At 40.0% G+C, this 27,050-nt stretch overlaps 1 protein-coding gene across 4 annotated transcripts in view; it reads right to left on the bottom strand.

Annotated features, from left to right (window-relative positions):
• Positions 1–27,050, bottom strand: part of LOC126353778 (spondin-1-like) — a 577,109-nt gene that overhangs the window by 117,386 nt on the left and 432,673 nt on the right. For 2 of the 4 annotated variants that reach the window (XM_050002859.1, XM_050002860.1), the window contains exon 13: positions 25,831–25,965. The exons of the other annotated variants lie outside the window; for them this stretch is intronic. In XM_050002859.1, coding sequence (XP_049858816.1) covers positions 25,831–25,965 — 135 coding nt within the window. The remainder of the gene's footprint in view (positions 1–25,830; positions 25,966–27,050) is intronic. 4 annotated transcript variants of the gene reach the window in all.

Genomic DNA, 27,050 nt, shown 5'->3' with positions numbered 1-27,050 from the left:
TACAAGCTGATAGAAGGCAGGTAGCTAATATCCAGGCTTAATAAAACTACCAGGAGACATAAGTTTAAAAAGATTTTTTTATACAGAAGGTATAGAAATATACAGAATAGTTCATGTACTGTAGTGTGCTTATACTTTTCAGTTGAATAACAGTGAAGAAAATGGGACTGAAATAGCAGGTCAAGCAAGCTAAAAAGTCGTTCACATTATTGCAACTAGTGGCAAGCCAGTTTCTGTGGGACCTCTCATAAAATCATGCAAGGTTGCAGTTGTAGAATGTTTGCTTCCAAGGAATCTGCAGACAGTTGAAGGGATTTGCCTTTAGAAGCAAACAGTATCTCATTGAATCTTGGGCATGACATTGAATTTAGAGGCATAACTCAGGAAAAAAAGCTGAGTGCTTTGATGCATTTTTGCTTGCATTTTGAAATTTGTGTGAGCTGTCAATATGAAGCTACAAGTAACTGAGGAACTCTTGCATGTGGCACAACTCAATTACATCACAAGACTTGATATTTCTGAAGCTGTTTGTGAATCAGTGGACAATATGTATTTGCTGTGGTATAAGATCCATTCTGTAGACACAGAAGTGCACCACAAATAATCAGGCATCATAAAGATTTCACTTCTCATTTAAAAACTAAAGACAAAAACGAATTTGGGAAAGACATTTTGACTGTTCATTGTTTCATTCACAAAGAAGCACTGTGTGCAGAAACAGTGGAACTAGATGTGTAATGGAAGTTGTGGTCAAGTGTGTGAATTTTGTGCAACACTACAGTGTAAATCACCACCAGTTCAAAAGATTCCTGAAAGATATGGAAGCAGAGTATGGGGACATATCTTAATACTGCACAGTTCATTAGCTTTACCAGACCAAAATTCTTGATGTTTTCTTTGACATTTGTGAGGAAATATCTCTCTTTCTTGAAATAACAAAAAAGGAGGAAGAAATGCACTGTCTGAAAGATTTAAAATGGATATCAAACCTAGTGCCCCTAGCTTGCATAAAAATGCATCGGAATAAATGAAATCTGTCATTGTAGTGCGAAGAGCTACTAATAGTTGACATTTGTTCATGGAAAAATTATGTGTGTTTGAGAGGCACATGAGTAACGGGATTTTAACATCCTTCAACCATCTGGCTTGTTTAAAACTATCTGGAGGTACCAGAATTGGTGATTACCCAACGAAGATAATGGAGCTTAGCATGTCTTTTGAAACAAGATTCCAAGAGCTCATCATTTTGGAAATGGTAATGAAATTGTTCAGAACTCCTTTCTCAGTTTTACTCAATGATGAACCATCATTGCTCCAGATGGAAATTATTGATTTCCAAAATTCAGCTATGCTGAAAGGCAGATACCACAGCACACTGAACTTGTCAGGGCAGTATCATTCATCACAACAAAAAACATTTACTAAGCTCCACAAAGACACCATACAAATCACAAACATATTTGGATGTATGCTTTCTTGTGAACAGCTTTTCTCAACAATGAAAAGCCTAAAAAGCAATGGACAATCTTCTCTCCAGGATGCAACACTGAAGGCCATATTCTGCATTAATGCGGTGAACACTTCGACGCCTTATATTTCCGCTCTTGTTACAAAAAGAAAATGTCATATTTCAGGTTACCAATAAAAATATGCATTTTATTTTAAAGCAGTTGTTTCTTGTTTATTTCCTTACCTTCTCTGAGTTAACAATTTGCTATGTCATAGCACCTAAGAGTATGAGGCTGGCATTCACGTGAGACACAGCAGGCAGATCAAAACGCTCACCAGACCATCATTTGTGCCACATACCTCTGGTCCATTTGATTGCACATAGTGAACAATAATGCTCTGCAGAGCACAGGATAGCTCAGTATGGAGCTCGCAAGCTTTAACAGCCTACCCTAACTCAACCCAAAATCTCTCTCCTGAATCCACAGTCATCCTCACCTCAACTACCATCTTACCTCACATCCAACTCATGCATGGTTTCCAAGATTCCCATTGTAGCTGGTTACTGTGCTCCCATTGAAACAATCTTGGCTCTTGATGATCATTATCAACCAATTGCCCATTGCCTCTTCCAATGTGCTTCAAACCACTTCCTGTCATGCATTGATATTACTTTTCTATACAAATATCATCCATGTCAACGAACTTGCTGTCAAGAATCGATACCTCGCCAGATGTCATGCTGAGTCCAAACCTATCACTTCATTCCTTAAACATATGACCAATCATGGCCTTACCCAAAATTACTGTGCATATAAATATGTGGCACAGCCATGTATACCTGCATGTCAACCTTAGATGCCAACTTGTTTATGGACCATCTGAAGAAAACCTTAGCCACCCAAGATCCCCTTGCTTGGTTCAGTTTATTTATTTATTTCTTTATTGTTCCATGGGACCAAATTAGGGAGAAGTCTCCATGGTCATGCAACGAGTCAATACATGAAATTATAACACAATAGTAGAAACAGATAAAATGAAATACAAGAAATGTATTCAGGCAACAATTCGTAAGTTTAAATAAAGAAAATCAACACTGTAACACTGGAATTTACTTAATTTTTCAGCTCTTCCAGGAGCTCCTCGACAGAATAGAAGGAGTGAGTCATGAGGAGTTTCATTGATGGTATCTTGATTATCTGGACCCAGTGGCTAGATACTGCACCCTCAGTTCTCCACAGGTTCAAAACCTTCACTCCTGTCTACTTCACTTTCCCTCCTTGACGAACCTTGTCACCTTCTTGGACAAAGCTCTCCACTTCACCATTGGTTCCATAAATTCCACTGTTCATATCAAGAATACTGCTCATCAACAGTCCCTAACTTTGAACGTTGATACCCCTTCCACATTAAAAGGTCTCTACCCGCAGTCTGGTAACCTGTGGATGGTGCATCTGCGGTGATGAGCAATTCCTTGCCTGACATATTGAGTCTTCCCAAACCATTCACAGAAAGGTCTCACCATCCAGGCCTAGTCTGCAAACATATCTCCTGTGCCATATCCACAAAAGCCCCTAATTATCAAATAATTTCTGTGAATCAGCTGCAAAGGAGCTACCCCTGATCACCCAACATCTCATCCAGGTGGAACAACTTAACCAGATCATATAACAGGCCTTCAACTACTTTTCCTCATGTTCTGGCATGCAGAATATCCATTCCAAGTCCTTTTCATCTGTCCCAAAGTGGTATTTTCCCAGCTACTCAATTTATGAAATGTGATAGTATGCAGAAGGGTACTTAATTTTGTTGATTGGTTAATACTCTATCAACTGAAATTTTAAAGCAAGTATTTTTTAAAGCAAGTATTTTTAAATGGAAAAATATCCTTTTTAATGACTTATGAAAGCTCTTCGAAAAACTATTATGTTAATATTTTCACTGAAAATTTTCACAAAACGGCCAAGAAATCTGCCAGAATCATCTAGTGCAATGTATTTGTCACTAAATGGGGATCTCATTCTTGTATCAAGACTTTTAATTGCATACTTGTTTCCAATAAATCTGTTCATTTAAAAAAAAATAATTGAAAAAGTTTTCCTAAACAGTTTCTGATATGATAGAAGCTGGCATAAAGTTCCATTTAAATAAATTGCAACTGATCCTGTATCTATGCCACATAAAATAGAGTAAAGAGGACCCATGTTTGATGTCAATAGAATAGGCCTGTCTTCTTGGTGAATGTAATGATGGAGCATGGAATGAGAACTCCATTTGGCTTTTCATTGCAATAGCTGATTTCAGCACATTGCCTTTCAATTTGAGATTAATTCTGTGATACTTTTGCAAAGAGTTTTGATGCCAAAATTCACAAATATTATAGCACTATACTTGTCTTTTCAAGAACTTTTATATGCTTAAAAAGTATATTGTTCCATAGAAAAAATACTTGCTTCATTATTTTCATTGATACAAGAGTTAAGAGTACTATCCATACATTAAAACATGTAGCCTTATGCATATTATCAGTCACAGAAAATGTCATTTTGATATTGTGAACTGTTCACAAAAGAAAAGAGGTATTACAGCTTACATGGCTCACCCTATAATGACTGAGATTGCTACTTTACATTGACAATGAAAACAATATTGTTTACTTCTTTTTAATCTGTGTAATTATAGCATGAATTCTTCCTGTATGTTTAATATTCTTTCAAATATTGTTATTCAGACAGTGATAAACTTTTATCTTAAAGAAACTGTCAAATCAGCAATGAATACTAATGAAATTTTCTAAAGAATTAGTAATGTGTGTCTTACTAGATATGATCTGTGTGTATTATGATTATTGAACAATTATACAGGGCCACTATCATTACTTGCAGCATACAGAGATACTACAGATCTAATAAATAAGGTAATGATTAAAAATAGTGGAGTTAAGGATTCTTGTTACAGACCACGCTTGCATAAGCACAAACTACAGCAGTATCAATACAGGAAGGCTTCTATAGATTACATTCAGAAGAGCAGTTCAATAGAAAATGATCATTTAAATCCATTTATCTTTTATAAAGCACAGGATCCCAAGTGGTAGGATTACTGGAAAAAGATAAATTACTTTCTTTTGTACATTACTATCACTGTTTTATTATCCCTGTATTAAAGGAACTACAAAAAACAACATGTTAACATTTTTCTTCAAGTATGCTAGTATGTGATTCAAGATTAACCATGTCACCAAACACTTAAATGTATTATGTGGAATTTGAACCATATTATATCTTACATGTTAACTGTGTCCAAAAATCAGAAACATAGTGTCCTTAACTAGTATTTATAACTGGATTCTATTATACAAACATAAAATTAAAGAAGGTGACAATGTCACCATATACCAGTGAATAAATTTCTGTTTAATGTCTCTGAATTGTTTATTTGATGTATGAAATGGGGGAGCAATCTGACTCTTGTCTGGGTGAAGATAAAAAACTACTGAAGTAATTCACATATGGTAACTGGCTGTTTACTGTGTCTGAATAATCTCATGAAACAGTGATTGCATTTGCATTCACACAACATAAAAAGTGCAATGACCTGATGTAAATTCATATTTGTGGACTGATTATACTTTTGTCAACAGTGATTGATCATTTACAATTCACCCCCCCCCCCCCCCCCCCTTGATACCACTCATCTGAGCGAAGCTCTTTTAACATTTGAATTGCTTGAGATAGCTCTAGCGTCATGCTTTTGAGTTCCTTCTAGATCTTCCAAAAGACCGACTTCATACAGATTCAGAAATGAACAATATTCTTCAAGATCAAATTAAGCAAGAGTTTTAAAATCAATCTTTCCATAAACTGGAATCTGATGCCTCTTTTTGGTTAATGTATTCTATATACTATTTTCACTTCATACCACTATAATAACCTCTAATGTTACTAAGCTTTTACTCATTGGAAGTCCTGCTACAAGACTAAAATGATATTTCTGGAAAATTTCCATGAAAGAGCAAGAAAGTTTGTTGAGCCTTTCAAGAGCTGGTAAACATGATGCTTGTAATTATTTTGTTTTGAAAATTTCAGATGGATATGATATGGAGTTGTTAATTTGCAGCCATGTGAAGTGTGGTGAAGAAGATGGAAAAACTGATTTTCACACAGTTTTGAAATACCTACTGTTATTCAAACTGATCAACAAATACAAGGGCTATTTGGAAGCAGGGTCTGGTCAGTCACAAAATGAAAATCATAGTGAAAATAAAAAAGTTTCATTTGCAGCAGTTTGCTACAACTTTCAGATACTTCTCTACATAGTCACCTCTCTGACTTAGATGTTTGTTGTAGCATTGTACCAGCTCCCCAATACTGTTATCACAGAATACAGCCACCTGTATTTTGTGTCACTTCTCTACACTGGTCTGCAGTCCATTGCCTGTGCCAAAATGTTGTCTCCATCACCAGTGGTTCATGTGAGCACATATGAACATTGGAAGGAGCCAGGTCCAGGCTGTACAGTGGGTGATCAAACATAGAAAACGCTGCAGGAGCATCCTCATTTATCCTGTAGTGTGCAGCCAAGAACTTCATGAAGAAGGAAATGCATGTGGGGTTGCATGAAATCAGGTGTAAACTTGCAGTGGGTATCCATACTTGGCAGGAGAAACTATTGTTCTAGGCACTTTTGTGTGCTCACTCAGAACTGAAAAGTGCAACATGATTTTATTGACATGTGTACTGGAGACACTGCTCGACACATCTGTGCAAAGCTTATTGGTTTCACTGTTGTTTCCATTTCACAACCAATTGGACCTTACTTTCTGAATAGCCCTTGTACTTAGATTGAAACTGAATTGCTTTAAGTTCATGTTTATTCTGTGCTGGTGGTTGAAAACACATGTATTTATCTCTTAATGGTTTTAAATTTGCCCACATCAGAATAAAAGTTGAAGTATGCTCTGACTGGAAGTTTGATATGCAATGGTAACCCATGGGGCTACCACCCAGATGTCAGGCACCAGCCTACATCTCATACATCAGCCATCATCAGTTGATTGGGACATACAATGCACCAGTCACTCTGCATCCACTATTTCAAAGCATGGCCACTAGGTGACATTGCAGCTGAATGACATCACACAATGGCTGTGCAGGTGCCTCCCAGCACCATCTGTGATGTGCTGTCTACGTACGCAATCACTGGCAGGTAATTGCCTGCCTTCAGTCTGCTCTCATACATTGTGCTATTTACTACGCTAGCTAGAACTGTACCATTCCTGTCATCCGATGTAGCTACACCATGCATTGTATCTGTTGTGAACTATTGTCCTGTGAGATCATTAAACACACTTGTTCTGGAAATGCATCTCCATTTTTTAATATTGTGAGCTACAACATATGCTCACTGGAATCCATTGAAAAGACTGCAGGATCTTATTCAGATGATGATGACGATGATCTTTGAAGTAGATCACATGGCTGATTAAATTGGAAAACTTTGTATACATTATCTATAAACAGCCATCATTATGTCTTATGCCTATATTTTTATTGAATGTGTACACTTCTTTCTTCATTAAATAATTGTACATTTATGAGTCCTGTGTGTTCATAATGTTTCCATTATTGATTATTAACCAAAGAGGGATGCAAAAGAAAAATAATTTGTGCCAGGTGTAAACCTTACAATGAAACAACACAAAGACAGAACCATAACCACTCCTTACTCACCACCACCACCACCACCACCACTACCACCACACCACTTCCCAACTTTAGTTTCCCAGTTGTGGGTCGCAAGCACTTGTGATTTATTTCTGTTGTTTGGTATTTTTTCACTTTTGATTCCACTGATTCTAACACCATTTTCTTGGCTCTCCCTTTGTTCATGTCCTTAGTGTTTCCATATGAAAGTGTTTTCATTTTTTTTTAAACGTATGTCCATGATCATGAAATGGCTATACCATATGCAGTCTACAATTTCCTGTAACGTCAGTAATGGGCTATATTCCTGTTAATTTCATTTTTGATCCTGTCTTTCTCACTCTTCTAATTTATGGTTCTGTTGAATTTAATTTTCTTTGCTTGGAGTATTCTGATGTCCTTACGTATGAAGTTATTCCTCAGATCTGAAATAGTACAAAGTACTGAAGAGGGTTAATTTAATAATATGAATTAGGATTGATTGCTCCTCACCACACTGAGTTATTGAACAGCAGATAGGCACATTTATAAGTAGGGTGTTAGGTATTTTCTAGATGTCAGATGAAGTCTTTCATCACATGAAGAAACTCACACACATCCATACGTGCACAGCTCTCTCTCTCTCTCTCTCTCTCTCTCTCTCTCTCTCTCTCTCTCTCACACACACACACACACACACACACACTCACACAAGGCTACTGTCATCCCCAGGCACTGTGGCTGCAATGGGATGAATAGAAATTTTTGGCTGAAATTGTTATTGGGGGTACAGAAGAGTCATGGAGCAGAGAAGGGGAAGGGATAGAAGGGTATGGTTGAGGTATAATGCTGTATGCTGTAGTGTTGTCTGTGATAGCATGCAGGTATGTGACAGGGACAGGTATGTGACTGGGCAGATAGAAAGCACGTGTGAGATCAGAGTGGGAGTAGAGAAGGGAACTGAGTCAGATGGAGGACAGATCCTACCAAAGACTGATGCTAGGAGTGTTATGGGAATGAAGGATATGTAGTGTGGAGAGTCCTCAACTGTGCAATTCTGAGACACTGGTGTTGGTGGGTAGGGTCCACTGAAGTCAAGCAAACTATGTAAGGGAGCATTTCGGCAACTGGTTGGTCCAGATATCTCTTTGTCATGGTTTGGCATTGGCTACTCATGGGAACAGACAGCTTATTAGCGGTCTTCCCCATTTAGAAAGCCACACAGCAGTTTTCACAAAGTTGGTAGACTATATGGCTGTTTTCAAAGGTGGCCCTGCATTTAATGGGGGTAGGCAGTGCTTGTAACAGGACTGGAGTGGGCAGTATTGTGAGGATGTGTAGGGCAATATTGCATCTAGGTCTTTTACAGGGATATGAATTGTGGGACAAGGAACTGGGAGCAGGGATGGAATAGGGACAGCCAAGGATATTGGCAGCAGAATACCATGGTGGGAGGAGTGTGGAGGATATATCTCATTTCAGGACATGGCAGGAGGCAGTAAAAATGCTGGCAGCAAATGTGATTCAGTTACTGCAGTCCTGCAGGTATTGGGGATGCTCCTTTGTGGACAGTTTGTGGATATGTGGAAGATAGTAGGTTACTGTGGAGACAACACAGGAGATCTGTTTCAGGAAAAGGTGAGAAGGGTAATTCCAGTCTCCCAAGGTGTTAGTGAGGCCCTCTGCACATTTGGAGAGAGCATGCTTGTCACTGCAAATGTGAAAACCTCTGGTGGCTATGCTGTATGGGAGGGGGTGGAATGGATGGTAGTTGTTGAAATGGAGGTATTGTTGGTGACTGGTAGGTTTGATGTGGACATAAGTACTAATGGAGCCATATGAGAAATGGAGGTCAACACTGTGGAAAGTACCTTTTTAGAATCAGGAGTACCAGGTAAAAAGGATGGGGGAGAAGCAGTTGAGATTCTGGAGAAACAATGATTTGGTGTCTCAGTCCTAGCCCAAATAATGAAGATGCCATCAGTGAATTAGACCCAGGTGAGTGGTTTGGAATTCTGGGTGGCTAGGAATGATTGTTCTAGAGGGCCCACGAATAGTTTGGCACAGGATGGTGTCAAGTGGGTGCCAAAGGCCATACAGCAGATTTGTTTGTAGGTGAGGCCTTCAAAGGAGAAGTAATTCATGATGACCAAGAAGAAGATTGTGTGTCTAGAGTCAACTGGGTGTTGGGAAAGATAGTGTTCAATGGTAGCAAGGCTGTGGGCACTGGGGTGTTAGTGTGGAGGGAGATGGCATTGACTGTGGTGAGCAACGTGCTAGGAGGGAAAAAGACAGGAACTATGGCAAGCTGATAGAGGAAATTGTGTCTTTTATGTGGGAAGGTAGGTTATCAGTAATAGGCTGAAGGTGTTGGTCAAAAAGTGCAGAGATTCTCTTTGTTAGGGTGCAATATCCAGGCACAAAGATGAGTTCATGAGAAACAGAGCATAAGCTGAGACTGGGAAAGGAAATGAGTGATTTACAGAAACCACGGAAAACCTAAATCTGGATGCTCATATTGGAATTGGAACCAACCCTCTTCTGAATTGGAGACCAGTGTCTTGCTACTGCACCATTTTGTTTTGTCAATGTGGTTATTCATCCACTTGTACTTCTGATCTAGTCTGATTTATTTCTATTCCTTAACTTCAAAACTAGATGGTTGAGAAGAGGTTTTTATCAAAAAAGAAGTGATACTGTCCATAACAAAGTACTTGCTGTGTGGCACAAGGTACCTGTGGAATTAGATGGAATCATGAAATTTACATTTACGTACATAATCCACAAGCCACTATACAGAGCATGGAGGAGGACCAAGAGACGAAGTTGAAACCTTCCTGGATAGTCAATCATCTTGAATCAAGAGCTTCTGGGGCACAGGAAGGGCTGCCAGCCCCAGACTGAATCACTCTCATGGACTACCAATAGGGGCTGGTATGCCAGCCAGCCTGGGCATGGGTTTCAGGTTGTCTTCCACATCCACCTGGGTAAATACCAGACTGGTTCCAGTGTCCTGCCTCAGATAACTGATGCATATACACTTTGGAAAACAATGTCACATTTGACCATATGATTAAACTAGACACAATGGAAGAGGTACATGGATTTCTCCCATGGGGTTGGTGGTGAGGGTGGGGGTAGGGGGATGGAGGTGAGGTAGGAATTATGTGCTTCCTGTGATAGTGTATTTAGATGAATGAAGTAACCAGACAGCACACAAAGACATTATAGTGTTAATGAGTAGGTGTGCTCATAGCTTTTAGAAGATGATGCAGAGAAACAGGAAAGTTTGAAATAATTAGAAAAAATGAAGGTGCATTATAAAATTTTATTTGACTTTCAAAATATGTTACACAAGACTGAAAATTGCACTAGGCATTGTTTTTAAAAATTGCATCAGTCAAATGCTGTACATCTTGCCTTGTATACTCAGTAAGTCATTACTGCATGGCGCAATATGTCACCTTGGATATTGGTGATTTCTTCTTCAATTTGTGTATAGAGCTGACCCAAGGTTCTTGGTATACTCACAGTAATTTTTAGATGCCTCTATAGTCTCAGACTGAAAGGTCTGGAGAGTGGAGAAGCCAAGCAATATTAGCATTCCTCGTAAATATGTGATCGTGAGAAACATTTTATTGCTGCCAGAGAGAGTCTGGCAGTGGGGGTGGCAGCTCCATTCTGTTGAAACTGATTGTGCTGAATGTTAAGATTTTGAAATATGTGGAGTTTTGGGGCCACAAACGTTCTAACAGCTGGAATTAACATCCAGATGTCACAGTGACAGTAGCTTCTCATTCTTCTTCAAAAAAGTAAGAGCCTATCGTACCATGACATGACACAGCATACGGTAACCTTGGTACAGGCAATGGATGCTGATCAGTGTCTCCTTGAGCACAGTAATACAGTTGTGCATATTTGTATTACTTCTAAAAAGAGAAGTGGGCTTCAACTGATTTCTTAACATTCTGAATGAAATTTGTACCCTCACTTACTTTAGTCAACAATTTTTCATAAATTTCAGGCACAGAACACAGTCATAATGATTCCATTAATGTATAACCTGAAGTTTATACATGTGAAACTAAAGCTGATGGAGTACTCTTTTAATGCTCTAATATCTCAGCTGCAGTGATGAGGCAAACTCTGAACAAGGCGGCTTTTTTTCCAATGGTAGCTGACAAGGCAGCAATGTTTTCAGATGTATATACAAACTGTTCAATCCCACTAGGTTTCTTCTTCTCAGCTGAATCAGCCTGTTCAAAATTCTGAACCAACATTGTGGTTCTGTAATCAAGGAATTTCACCCTGGTGTGTAGGGTGTGATAGTAGTGTCAAAACTCTCATTAGCAGTTGTCAAACTGTTACCAAGTTGGTAAAGTACACATATTGTGACGCATGTTCTGCACCACTCCTTGGCTTGAGTTACTTAGTTATTTGTGTGTATGATGGATCATAATTGTGACCTATTGCAATTATGTGAAACAAGGCAGTTTCTCACTTTCTCAGTGAAAAATATGGCAACATACAGACCATTTGAATGACTGTCTTTACATCTTTAAAATTTTTCATAGTGGTTTGTACTTTATTATGTTCATTATATCTCTCTCTTAAGGACACACACAACAAGTTATTATACATTCAGAAATTCTGCTGTGAAGTACGAGGAGTTGTTTAGCAGATGCAATTTCAGTTTGTGTTTGAAGTTAATTTCATTACCTATTAAATGTGTCACATTATTGGTAGGCAGTCTAAGATTTTTACAGCTCAATACATCACTCCTTTCAGTGCTGCACTAAGGATCAGAGATAGATACTATGGTTCTAGATGGTTTCAGATACTATGGTGTAGTACATCAACATCATGCCATGGAGTCAATGTCAAGAGGTTGGCGTAACTCATGTGACTGCCCTGCCAGTCCATGGTTGGCTCAAATACATACGCTATGCTGTGTGCACAAGTAGTGCCACTACTGAGCCAACATAGGAAGATCTCGCACCGATGCCAGCTTAGTCATATATCAGAATTCAATCAGTGCATTGAAAGTCTACTAGGTAGTCTCATCTCCCTGTGTTATTATCTATGATGAATGTATCTGTGTAACAGACTTGTCTGAATACAATTGGAGTTGCTGAACTGAAGTTAAATAAACCATAGTGACATACATATTATGTGTGTTCTCATTATTTTGCTCTCTGTCTCAGTACCCACCTATTCCTTGGCATCCACCCATGGACCAAACCAACAGAAATTGTAAGTTATTTCTTCTAATAATATATTTATGAATAGTACTATTGTTTTTTAAATTGAAAACTGTTGACAACAAACTTCAGAAGAAATTGCAGTAAATGTATAGTGGGGAGGCTGTTGTCAATATGCCTAACAGTTTAAAGAGTTTTTTGCAAGAGGTTCTGGAATAGGCATCACTTACTATCATTATTATGCACTTGTGCACAACAATTTTTTCCTTGAATGCTGAACTAACCTCCAAGTATAATGTCAGAAGACATTAGTAAATGAAAATTGGAAAAGTAAGTCAACTTTTTGACATTTTCATCTATCTACACTGCAAAAGTTGCAGAGGTTAGCCATTTAAAAAAGATCAGTGAAATGTGACTTCCAGTTCAGGTTATTATGAATATAAACAAGCAAGAATTTAGAGTACCCTGATTCATTTAATGCTTTAGCCTCATGCATCATTTCTAATGGTGTGTCAGACCTTGTGCAGAACTGAATTGCTTGTACTGAATTAAGTTCAGCGACAGTCAATTGGCAGAGAACCAGTTACCAATTTTCACAAAAATGTTATTTACATTTTCAAGTGTTTAAGTTTCTCCATTAGGCTTGATAATAAAACTCTACAACAGCAAAGAGAACAACTTCTGCTTTTTGGATAAATGGTAGCAGATCATTTATATATAACAAGAACAAAAATACACCCAATATTAATACCTATGGTACACCTGAAGTGACTCTTTCCTATTCTGAACTTGCTGTTTCATTGTTGTCACTCTCTGCGTACCTCAATGTGACACACTGCATTCTTTTAGGTATATAGGATGAAAACCCATTACTAACAAAATCCCTGCTACCATAATATTTGACTTTGTGTAAGAGAATGTTATGAACTGCACAATCAAATGCTTTTGACAAATCACAGAGAATATAATTATCTGTATTTTGTCATTTATATTTTGTGTAATCTGCCGTGTGAATTGTAAAATAGCGTTTTCTGTGGAAGGATTCTTGAAATGTGAATTGAAGCTGATGAAGTATCTTATTTTGAGACAGGTGTGCCACTGTTGTTGTAAGCATAACATTTTCCAGTATTTTTGATAAGGAAGTAAATAGTGCTTGGAAATTATTAACATCTGTCTTACTAGCTTTCTTGTAAAGTGCTCTGACAATAGCAAATTTCAGTCTGTCTATAAATATCACATATGATATTGATGTACTCTCCATGTAACCAAATACATTGCATAATTTATGCAAAGAACAGGATCTTAGTACTTCACTTGAGATACTATTTACTCTGAGAGTTTTTGCATTCTTCCAAGTTAACTAATTTCTTAGTTTTTTGGCAGAGTATGGAGTAATTGTGATTTGCTTACATGTATGTTGCACTGCTTTTTTGCATATACAAGGGGTTACCCAAAAGAAACTGAACTTTTTATTAAACTTGTTTATTGACATTTTAAGCACAAAATTTCAATCCTCTTCAAAGCCCTCTCCACTTGACTAATACTCTTGCCAAATCTTTTATTCCATTTTTCAAAACATTGCTTACATTCATCTTTTGTGGTGCCTGTCAACACCTCCATCACTTTTTCTTTATCTCAGCAACATCAAACAAAATTAGCAATGTTTTAATGTTTGATTTCCCCTGACAAGCTTCCTTGGGGCAAGGTGAACTTTAAGTCTTCCACTGGCTTGGTTGTTGCTTTGATTCAGGACCATAAACATAGCAACAAGGTTCATCACCTGCGATAATTTTTGAAAAAAGTTTGGATCATTTTGGGTTCTTTTTTTCAAAGCACAGCATGTTTCCATGCATCCTTGTTTTTGTTCAGCAGTCAGACAGCAGTTTTTGCACGAATATGGCAGCCATCATTTCAGTCCCAAATCTTGTAACAGTTCACTGCACTGAGCTCCAAGTCACTCCTGACAGCTCCACAATTTATTCAGTGCTCTGTTGTCAATCTTTGTTGATGACTGCATGAATGTTTTCAATATTTTCATGAGTTTGGGCCATGGAAGGACAACAAGAATGAGACCTGTCTTCAACTGACATTTCACCATTTTTGAAATGGGAAAACCAATCAAACACTTGGGGTTTCCGCATAGCATCATCCTTTTGTGCCATTTTTAACATTTCAAGAATTTCTGCTCCACTTTTTCTGAGCAAAAATCAGAATTTCACTGCCCCACGATGTTCACCAATATCAGCCATTGCAAAAAATGACAATCATATGAAACAGTTGTCACTATAAACTTTACTGAAACAAGTCCTGACCTCCTTTGGTGATAGCACTTGACTTACTGGCTCTGGAATGTTTGCTCTATATGCTCCTAGCAACAAAACATGATACTACAAAAGCCTGCAAAAAAATTGTTCAGTTTCTTTCAGGACTGCCCCTCCACCCTCCTACCCCCTCCCCCCATATTATGTTTTTTTCCCTTAAACTGTCAACACCACTCTTCTGAACTACTTAACAACAAAGACCTCACATTCCTTAACTGTTTTACCAATTTTTCATTTATGTGTTGCCCAATTATTTTATTATCTGAATTATTGATTTCAGACATTATGCACAGGTTTTTTGATTTTTTAATCTTTCTTTTTTTCTTTTACAACAGTACAGTATTTTTTTAAAAATGAAACCATTCGTACTTCTTTGTTTGGCCTAACCATTTCTTTTGATTGCCTTTTCCATGGACATGGTATTTAAATTCCATTTTTTAGCTATGTCTTGTTAGTGCAATACTTGCAATACTTTACTGTTTACTCAGGAAAGTAACTGTTAAAGATTGATATAAACCCATTTATAAATACATCACATTTGAACAATGGAATATACAGGATGGAATAACAACAGTATGAAATGGATAGACTGCATGTACAGGGGATGTTATAACGCTTTGGTTCATGTATTGGATACTTCAATACTCAAACAGTGATGTGTCAGATAGCACAACACCTCTTTCTGTGAATCGGGTCTAAAAGTTTGTCCCCTCAGTTGTCAGCATAACATCAGTAAATTACATAATAAACATTGGGATACTATTTTTGATGTGTATACTTCTATAATCCTATAATGTTCAGCTTATATTCTCATAATCAATAAAGAACAGAAAGTTTCTTTAATGAACTATTGTATTTAAAAGTAAAGATGAAGAAGCTACTTATAAATGTTGGGCTAGTGCATAAGTTCATAGTGCTTTCCCATACGTTTAAGAAACACAACAAACACATTTAACAGAGACTGTAATCATCAATAATATATTCTCCTGCACTATTTACAACAGTCTGCCAATGATGGAGTAACTCTCTGATTCTGTGACTGTAGAAATCATTGATTTTGAGGTGAAGAACTTGTTACAGCAGGTTGGGAGTGGTTTTCCACCTGGTTAGGGAGTTCCTTGAAGGTTGCTCAATAGAGCAGAATAGATGAAAGCCTGAGGGCACAAGATCAGATGAATAAAATGGGTGCAGAATGTCTACCCTAGCCAATTCCTGTACAGTGTTTTTAGTCAGTCTAGCAGAATGCGGGCGATTGTTATTGTGGATTAGCATCACTTCACACAGCCTCCCTGGTTGTTGTTCTTGGATTGTGTCTGCAAGATGTCTCAGCTGTTTACAGTAAACATCAGCAGTGACAGTTACATCTTGGGGAAGCAATTCACAGCACACCATACCATCACTGTTCCACCAGATGCATAACAGTATCTTTTGTGGAGTCGTACAAATCGCTTTGTTCGAGCTCAAACATTCCTTATTCTTCCTTATGCTAGCATAACAAAACCATTTCTTGTCACCAGTAATGACACAGGATAGAAATGGTGGGGGTTGTTCATGAGCCAATTGATATCAAGCAAGCAGAGATGCACATAGAGTGACCCACCGGTTTTTCTGATTTTGGCTTAGAGCATGCGATATCTGTGAACGTTTTTTGAGTCTTCACCATTACATGCAAATGTCACATGCTTGTGAAATTATCACAGTTCATCATATTTTCCAGTTCTTGAATACACTGTGTCAATCATAGTGTATTAAGGCATTTAAATGACCTTCAAACTGAGAAATCCATTTTCTTGCCATACTCTGCCTAATGGTATTATGCTCATACCGGGCACAAACATTTCTTGCTGACTCCACTGCTGTCACCCCTCCATTGAACTTGTGGTGTTGATCCACAGATCGATAGGCCAGAACATCATATGTGTATTATGTCTTTGAGTTGATCTTTGTTTTGTACACTTCCAGGACCTCAGTTCCCACCTAGTCTTCGACCTGTACATTTGTCATGTAATAAAAGTATTGATGATTAGAAGAGAGAACCGTGGTCATTGCCTTACCACCTTGATATCTCCCTCAGTGGTGACCCCGAAGTTTGAATAATTCGTCGAACCGAGTACAAAGTGACTACCGCTCTGGCTTCCGCTTTCTGCATGGACCTTTGTCTGCTACGCAATGGCCTTCTACAACATGCCACCACCGCCTGGTTTTCACCAGCAACAGCAACTAAATTCAAGCACACCCGCTGTAGTCAGTGTCTGACATGAACTTCTGCAGTCCTATAGCCTCGAGAACCCACGGACCTCATCAGGTGCATGACGCCAGCGGTCTCCAACTTTGGCTTTGTTAGCCCCGAAGTGTCTAAGTTTTCACTGCACAGCAGTAAGAGAAACCACTACACACTGATACCGAACTTTAATGAAAGTACTGTAAATAGTGGGAAGCATAGTTTTCATAATGTACCACAACAGGACGCCTTTTTGAATGTGCAAGCTCCATGTGTGTATCACTCCGCGCTGGTTGCATACTAGGTGAATGCCATCCACCAGCTTGTTACTCCAACGGTTCATCAGTGCAGTAATTTGAGCACATCAGGTTCTACCAAACTCATCAGTGACTCTGTGATGGGCAATTCTGCTGCGGATGTGGAGGACCAATTGCATAATAACCTGTTGAGCAACCGCTGTGACCACTTTGACCTTCTACCACAACAACTGGTCCCGCTTCACTCCATGTCGGGCTACCTGCTAACGGATTTTGCTTCCCCTCCAGCTACTATGAACACAGCCATCACGTCTGCTTCTTCTCTACTGCCCTCACAATGCAGAGTTAACTTTGGCTTGCCTACTCCTGCACCCATGATTGTCTTCGACTGCTAGTTCCCGAATCCGCTGAAACTTCTGGCATTCAAACCTGCCCACCCGGAATTCTGGTTCAACCTGGTCGAGCAAACTTTCAGTGTCTGAGCACTTGATAACAACGCCCATTTCACATGCTTCATGAACCATCTCCATGACCATGTCAACTTAATTTATGACCTGGTTAAGTCACCTCCTCCAAATGAGAAGTGCGCTACAGCTAAACGAGCAATACTAGAACATGACACCAAGACAAGAAGAGAAAATGTTCAACAGCTCGTCTATGAAGAACACCTCAGCGACAGATCTCTGTCCCAGCTGTGGCGATGCCTTTGACTTCTCGTCGGTGAATGCGACATGCCAGACGCCGCTCTCATTGAGATTTGGATGGAAAAGCTGCATCTGTCTGTCCAAACAGCCATTTCCACCTACAAAGATAGACCAAATAGCGAATGTCTGCATTCCGCTGACCGAGCTTACTCCACACTACTACATGAACGTTGTGCCCAGCAGTCCGGCAGCTACACCAGTTTCCAACCACAACCAGGGCTCCAACGTGGACACCCCACTAAACCTAAGTCTGTCAAGTTCGCCACACTACCAGCACCTTTACATCGACACAACAACAGCACATCTGACTCCGTGGAAGATTCTGGGCCACCGCTGTCTCACCACTTGCAGGAGCAGACGTCCGCCCATAAATACTGTTTCTTCCATGCTAAATTCGGGGAACAAGCACACAATTGTAAACCGCCATGCTCCTACCCAAACTTCAGCTGCAGGTGGGCAGCAGTGCCACATAAACAACAGGTGCCATCCCACGCTCCATTCTGTGTCCAACACTAATGCTTTAAATGGATGAATCTATGTCTGTGACTTGAATTCTGGCACAAACTTTCTCATCGACACAGGTGCAGGTGTTTCCCTACTTCCATCTCGTCTTGCTACCGAAAAGATCCGACTACACAAAACTGTCCTACGTGCTGTAAACTCATCTATTTTGTCGTGCTTAGGTTCTACTTCATTTGCAGTGTCCCTCTCACCTGAGTGCAACCTGAAGTGGTCCTTCCTGGTGGCTGACATCGACGATCCCATTTTGAACATCGACTTTCTATGACACCACAAACTGTGGCCTGACCTCGTCAAGAATACAGTATTCTACCACCCTATGCAGGAACACATCACGTGTGCTTCATCGAGTGTCAATAGTACTGCTAAACAGATCCACCTGTCTAGGAAGTGTAATAACCCCTCCTCTGAGCTCTTGTGATGGACTAATAAGTGGCTCATGGAGCGTGTCGAGTCTACATGCCTGCGCTTGGAACAACTTGAGCTACGCCGTCACCTCAACAACTTAAGCAATGAGTTATCTACAGCATGACAGCAGCTTGCAGCAGATGACGCCTCAGCAACACACTAGGTTAGTCTCGCACCCGAGTGCATTTGTGACCGTGTGCCACATAAATCGTACAGTGTCCGCACCCCCACTAGCTCTAACTGTGTTAATTCGAGCGCAAATTCATCCCCCTCCTCGCTTGGGCAGCTAACTTCCCAGGCGCAGGTTAATGTTTTTGATTTACTGCCATCAGCTGTTCATTCGTGCCCACTACCTCCACCAAGCTCGACAGAGGTGCCTTCGGTTACTAATAAACAGTGTACCAACCTTGTTTTGCATAGCTCACTTGTTTGTCCCTCCCAGCCACCCAACAGTTGGCACTTATGCAAACTTTCATCATCCGCACCACAATCCAGGCTAGCTGCCACCGTGCACACTATACCACAGACAGTCGCCTCATGTACTGCGTCGCGCATTTCCGTGGTTACAGGTGACACTGCCCACAAACATTGCTTGCAGACCACACTGTCTCAAGCCAGAACTTATGAAAGTGGCTCGTGAACAAATAGATGATCTCTTAACAATTGGCATTATCGAACCATCTGCCAGATGCTGGGCCTCACCTATTCACTTTGTCACAAAAAGCGACGGCACCTGGCGTATACTAAGATGAACTCTCGTACTATCATAGACAAGTATCCGGTTCCTAACATCGTGGATTTTAACCATGCTCTTGCAGGCACCAAATATTTCTCGGTAGTGGACTGTAGGAGGGCCTATCATCAAATTCTGATGCCACCAGAGGATATTAAAAAGACAGATGTTACAACACCTTTTGGCCTTCTCCAGTACCGGTTCATGCCCTTCGGTGTCCGTAATGCTGCACAAACTTGGCAGAGATTAATAAACAGGGTGTTGTTTCATCTTGATTTTTGTTTTGTTTATTTTGTCGACATTCTTATTTTCAGTCTTACTTTGCAAAAGAACAAGTAACATCTGCAGATTGTTAAAGACACTCTTACCACTGCCGGTCTTGAACTGAATAACAAGAAGCTCCAGTTACACCAGGCTTCGGAAAGATTCTTAGGCTACATCATGTCAGCTAATGGCCTCACTCCTCCCAAAGATAAAATGAAACCTGTTTTGGATTTGCGACATCCTCACTCATTTATGGAGCTGCGCAGGATCATCAGAACAGTTAACTATTATAGGAAGCACTTGCCTGCCGCTGCCAAGGTTCAGGCTCCCCTAACGGACGCCCTCACTGGCAAAAATACGACTGGTACCCGCCCAGTCCCCTGGACCCCTGCCATGGAACAAGCTTTTGACAAACTGAAGCACCTACTAGCAAACACAGTGACTGTTGGCCACCTGCATCCGGACGTTACATTTTTTATTACCGTGGTTGCCAGTGATACCGCAGTAGGTGCTGCCCTCAGCCAAACCGTCGGGGATACTACATCTGCAGTTCTTTTCTAAGAAGCTCAATGACACTCAAAAAAAGTACTCAGCCTTTGATAGGGAGCTCTTGGCAGTTTACGAGGCTGTAAACACTTTCACACTGAGGTTGAGGGTAGGGACTTACACATTTTAACCGATGCTAAACCTTTGGTTGCTGCTGTAAAGAACCCCCCAACTGACCCTCCACCTAGACGCTTCCATCATTTGGACTTTATATTGCAATTTACCTCTGACATACGATACATCAAGGGTGCAGATAATGTGGTCGCAGATTTTTTGTCTCATGTCAGTGCTCTCACAACATGATAGACCTCTCTAACTTGCCTCAGCTGCAGTTTGCCGACATGGACACTATGGACCTTATTTCCAATTACAGCTCTTCACTCAAACCTGTGCAATCCACCTTTCCCAGTGTCATAGGTGAGATTTGGTGTGACTAATCAACTGGTACGCTGTATCTCTTCACACCCAAATCTCTACAGAGACAAGTTTTCCACAAATTGTACAACCTAGCTCATCCAGGTGTGAGAGCCTCTACCAGACTTATTTCAGAGTGCTTCATATGGTGTGACATGCATTGCGACTGCCAAGCCTGAGCCCACGGCTGCATTCCGTGCCAACAAAATAAAGTTTTGTGGCACACATTTCCACCACTAAGCAGCCTCATCGCTCCTCCCAGTCACTTCCATCACATTCACATCGACTTGGTGGGCCCCCTCACACCCTCTGAGGGTTACAGATACATGCTACCTATTATAGACAGAACCTCTCATTGGGTGGAAGCTGCCCTGCTACCCAATATTACATCCGAGTCAGTGGCACGATCCTTCATAGACACTTGGATTTCACGCTTTGGCTGTCCTGTTTACTTGATGACCGACCAAGGCCATCAATTTAAGTCTGCCTTGTTTTCTGAACTATGTAGGCTGTGGGGCAGCAAGAAAATCCATTCAACAGGATACCACCCCCAAAGCAACGGCCTTGTGGAACGTTGGCATAGGACACTTAAGATGGTCCTACACTGCCATGGCCTCCTTTGGACGGAAGCCGTGCCATTTGTCTTACTCGGTTTGCGGACCACTTTCAAGGAAGACCTTAAAGACTTCGTCTATGGCCAGTCCCTTACTCTGCCAGGCGAACTTGTTTCTCCTACTCCAGTTGCCAAACCGTCCAAAGTGCCATCCTTGATAGAACGGTTGAGGTTACACTGTAACAAGCTTCAACCCCCTCCCCCTTCCAACCACACTCTGCTGCAACACATATGTTCCCACGGCACTCAACAATTGTGAATTTGTGTTCCTTCGTGACGACACTGTAAAAGCCCCATTACAGCACCCTTACACAGGCCCATACAGAGTTGACAAATAGACCAGTAACACAATGGACATCGTAATTAAGGGCTCAGTAACTACTGTCTCCCTCAACAGGGTTAAACCTGCTCGCATCTAGTTTTCCCTACCTCACCCACTGTTAAAGAGACCATGATCTCTGGCCACCCTCGGCAACTTCCTCTGCTCATGATTCAAGTAAACTCATGCCTACACCGGCCCCGTCAATGAGCCTACACTCATTCCGGGGTTTTCCGCCTCCCAGCTCCCATAACAGAGGCCCCAGCGCCCAGGGCTCTAATATAACAGTTCCATCTTCGTACGAGAGCACATCGTGCCGCTCTTCTAACCGGTGCAGCCCGCAGATTCCTGCCATGCCCACTCAGACCTCACCGTCTGACTCGCCCCTCTACTTACTTGCAGCACGCCGCCCTCACCATGCTACGGTTTCCCCACTCCACCGGCTCAGCATACCTCACCACTTTCAAGCTCTCTACCCACATTCATCCTAATAACATTTGTGGTTTATCTGTCATTGTTAGTGTTGATACCGCATTAGCGCTGCTTGTGTGTGTCAATTCGTATGTCTCATTAGGTGGTGTGACACAATGTGTAGTGAAGCGTTTCAAAATCTCTCAAAGTGCTACGTGTGGCAACCTACGTGCTTACATTAGGCCAAGTGGGAAAGTGATCATTAGGTTCCCTGCCGACGACACCCTTCCACACCAGCGCTCCTGCACCAGCCGATGACTACGACCGCCGACGTTGCTTCAAGACTTCAGCATCAGCATTCTAGGATGGCCCGTGCCATTTAGAAACAGAGGAACTCACTGTAACCCACTTAAACTTTCACCAACCCCCCCCCCTCCCCCATGCCCACCTTTGGGTACGTACTTCATACTGCAAGGGGGGGGGGTCTATGTGGCGTCGATCCATGGATCGATAGGCCAGAACACCATATGTGAATTATGTCTTGGAGTTGATCTTTGTTGTGTATACTTCCAGGATCTCAGTTCCCGCCTAGTCTTCAACCTGTACATTTGTTGTGTAATAAAAGTATTGATGATTATAAGAGAGAACGTGGTCATTACCTTACCTACTTGAAATCTCCCTCAAACTCAAACAGAAGAATATGTTGGAAATGTTTGGATTTCTCCACTTTCTCTACTTTCTCGATTTTCTAGCATCCACAGCTCCACTCAATCTCTCCAAATGACAAAATGACACAGTATATTAAACTAAAATAACAACAGTGATTTACAAATGAAAAATTACAATTGATAAACAAACCCAGAGCAACCGGAATACCAACACAAAAAACAAAAATGCTATGAACTTATGCACCAACATAATAGATAATACCCAATTTCCTTTGATAGTTACCACAACTTGTGTAAGAATTCAGAAAACCATTTAAACTATTACACAATACAAATTGGTACCTAATCTAATGAACCTTTAACTTCAAAATATGTGTATGTGTAAACAGTCATTATCTTCTGAGAATTTATAGCTCATCACAAAGCTCAGGTGACAGTGTATTCATAGTGCGTTTTAAATTTCATCAAACTTGTTATGTTGGCTTGTAATCCAAGCACAAAATATTGAAATTGTGGCTTAAATCAAAATTCCAACACTTAATTGTTGATATTAGCATACTTTTTGGATTTTTATAGCATTGTAACAATTTGCAAAACTCAGAAAGTCACTTTCAGAGAAAAAAAATCATACTTTCTTTAGAATTTCAAAACAATTGGTAAATTAATGTACCTTGTACTGTTAAAAAGCAAGAACAATGATTTAAATTTTTACAGCTATTGATCATTGCATAGAAGCACAATTTTTATGAGTAAGTCACCAACACTTATTCTGTATTCAAGATAAATCTGGTCATTCATTAGTGACTTGCATAAGGAGGTTGAAATGCAAACACCATACTGACTCTGAACTAAGTCTGCCATGTTTGACACTGACACACCAGAGAAGTGCAAGCTCTTTGAAAGTATCAGGATGCAGATGTGATTCCAAAAAGTTACTTATGTCATAGTGTTGCATAATATGTGCACTTCTGGTAAAATGTTCCTTACTCTTAAGTTATATGGGAAATCAGACCACAAAGTCACTTAAACTGACATGGCTCGTTTTTATTTCTGGCAAATGAATCCTTTATTATAGGAACTGCAACTCAGTGTCTGCAAACTTGGAAGCAACAACTATGCAGTTTTGACATCTTCAAAACCTTCTAGAACAAATATACGTACTTTGTGAGTACTCACTTTTTCTTGAACAGAGTCAGAATGAACATAACTGAATACATGTCAGGAATGACGGCAGGTGTTAATTTCAGGCACAATGAAAGAAGGTTAGATATTATGAGCTATACAACTAAGTTCAAGCATAGATAACAGAACATACAAACATTCACACAAGCATAGCTCACACACATGTGGCCATTGTTGTCTCTGGACATTTATAAGGTAGGCTTAGCACCTTGAGATTACAGTGGCCTTGTCTGCATGAGTTGTGCTTGTGTGAACATAAGTGAGTTCTGATGTTCATGTCTCATTAAATATTAGTCCAGTAACTCATAATATCTAAGAGCCTTCTCTGAATGTGTTTGTCTGCCACTCAGCACCTCCTCTATGTGATGAGTAGCAGTCTATCCATTTCATACATTATATCTGGAATTGATGTCAGTCAAATTATACACATCCATCCAATCAGCTTCCTGTAAGGCTGCCTTGAAACTTTCTGTTGTGTTTCTGTTTCCTGATGCCACTTTTCTCTAATCATTATTTAAAGTATGGCTACTTGTGCATTATGGCCAGAAAGAACATTCACTACTGGATAAATGTTTATGTCACTGATTAAGTGTTCACCTAGAAAAATGCTGTCTGTTAATGTTCTGATGACATGTGTAATTGCTTGTGTGAAAATTAACAACAGGACTCAGGTTATAAATGTTCATTAACATTTCTAATTTCTTTGACACCATTCACATGATATACCTTGTGGACTAGGCAAGTGATAGAAGGCAATGCAGAAAAACTATTAACCTTGTTCACATACTTTTAGAGCTGGTAATCAAACCTGCACAGTATATATGAGTGGTCCTTATTTCTAACTGTGGTGTAGCTACTGTTCTCCCATCTCCAATTTACTCTCCTTGTTGTGCTATTTATGAAATTTACTTTTACCTAGATTTGATCACTGTCAAGATTTTGTAATTCATAGCTGTCAAATCTGTTGTTCAAACAGTGTTTAACCAAAGTTTAAACTTTTGTGTGCTGGATTGCTACATCATTAAATGAATAAAAATTGTGCACTTATGCTGCCATTGTCATTCTCCAACAGAAATTTAATGAAAATTGGCCATGAAAGAGGATAATCCTTCTGTTGCCTTAATATGAGATAAGGAAAAGGAAACAGAATATTGCAGTTGCTTTTTCTGTCAATGATGATCTCATTAAAGATATAGTAGTGCCTGAGACTGGCCAAGGGTGAAGCAAATTAACTTTATCCATTTCAAACAAATAATACTTGCATTTGCTTGAATTGATTTGGAGAAATCATGGACTACCACTCTAGCTAAACAGTTAGCATCGCTGCTGTGAGTGTGGAAGGGTCTGGAATGGGGTCCTCTCAGCCTCGTGAGGTCAAATGGGGAGTTGCTTTCATGAAGTTGCTGTGGCATCATCAGGATTCATGTTATGGCAATATGACTGGAAGCATCACTATATAAGTGATATACTAATCACATGTCTCATGGTCATATATTGCTGCTCATACTGTCTTGTAGGAAGCAACTGGCCAGTAGCAGCACACCTAAGGTCTAACCCACAAATGGAGTTTACGTTTATGTTTTAGAGAAACCATGGATACCCAAATCAGGAATGCAGACTGTGGATTTGAATCTTGTGTATCCAAAGTCCAGTGTCTTCACAGATGTCCCACCCTAATGAGTATGAGGAATGGAGGAATTTTGTTGGATACCTGTGCATATTCAATCTTTATATGTACAAGAGTGCTTTTGGCAGTTCATCCATCTCATCGATTCTGGTCACACTGTCTCCATATTATAGCACCTGGAATGGTATTCTTTCACTAAATATGAAGAAATCATGATCATTGTTTATTGAACAGCCTTATTATACTTTGTTGCAGAAGGCACTACACTTTTCTGAGCTAATTTTTGTACCGCAGTTTACATTCATCAGCTTGCTCTTGTCAGCACTGCTAGTAGAGTCTTCAAGTGCTATGTTGTAAGAAAGAATTCCTGACAAGGATACACCGTACTGCTGCAATCGAGCTGAGATGTTAGTCTTCAGGTCCTCTTGTGTTTGAAAGCATGCACAGTGTATACAGGTCACACTTAACACATTGGAAAGTATTTTACATGAAATTTGTTACCAAACATTGAAGAATAACCATTAAACATATGAACTGTATAATAAGTATAGAAACAAAATTTCTCAGAATGGTATTGTAATAAAATGTTGCTATGCCAGATTAGTGTAACAACTCAAGATTTCAATAATTACCTCCACTGTCATGACTGCTACTGTGGTGTTATAATATAAGCAAGCCTGTGATTGGCTGACTCACACTGAGTTAACAAAAGTCATGGGATAGTGATATGTACCTATACAGGTGGCAATGGTATCATGTAAATGAAGTATAAAAGAGAAGACCATTGGCAGAACTGTCATCTGTACTCAGGTGATTCATATGAAAAGGTTTCCAATATGATAGTTGTAGCAAGACAGGAATTAACAGACTCTGAATATGGGATGGTAGTTGGAGTGGATACATAGGGCATACCATTTTGGAAATCATTAGGGAATTCAGCAGTTTGAGATCCACAGTGTCAGGAGTGTGCTGAGATACCAAATTTCAATCATTACTTATCACCATCGACAATGCAGTGACTGTTGGCCTTCACTTAATGACCAAGAGAAATTAACAGACAAGCTACTCTGTATGAAATAACCTCAGAAATCAATGTGGGATGGCCACCAAACATATCCATCACGATAGTTCAATGAAATTTAGCATAAATGGGCTATGGCAGCAGACAACTGACGTGAGAGCCTCTGCTAAAAGGGTAACATCACCTGCAGTGCCTCTCCTGGGCTCGTGGCCATATCAGTTGGGTGCTAGATGACTGGAAAAATCATGGCTTGGTCAGATGAGTCCTGATTTCAGCTGGTAAGGGGAAATGGTAGGGTTTGAGTGCTGCACAGGCCCATGAAGCCATGAATCCAAGTTGTCAACAAGGCACTGAGCAAGCTATTGAGGACTTCAGAATGGTATGGACTAGGTCATTTGCTCCACCTGTACTGATCACTGACTGGAAATGGCTATGCTAGGCTACTCAGAGACCATTTTCAGCCATTCATGGATTTCATGTACCCAAAC

Source organism: Schistocerca gregaria, chromosome 3 (assembly GCF_023897955.1).
Source record: "Schistocerca gregaria isolate iqSchGreg1 chromosome 3, iqSchGreg1.2, whole genome shotgun sequence".
NCBI classification, from domain to species: domain Eukaryota; kingdom Metazoa; phylum Arthropoda; class Insecta; order Orthoptera; family Acrididae; genus Schistocerca; species Schistocerca gregaria.
Note: the sequence above shows the minus strand (reverse complement) of the source record. Positions and strands in the feature narration are given on the sequence as shown.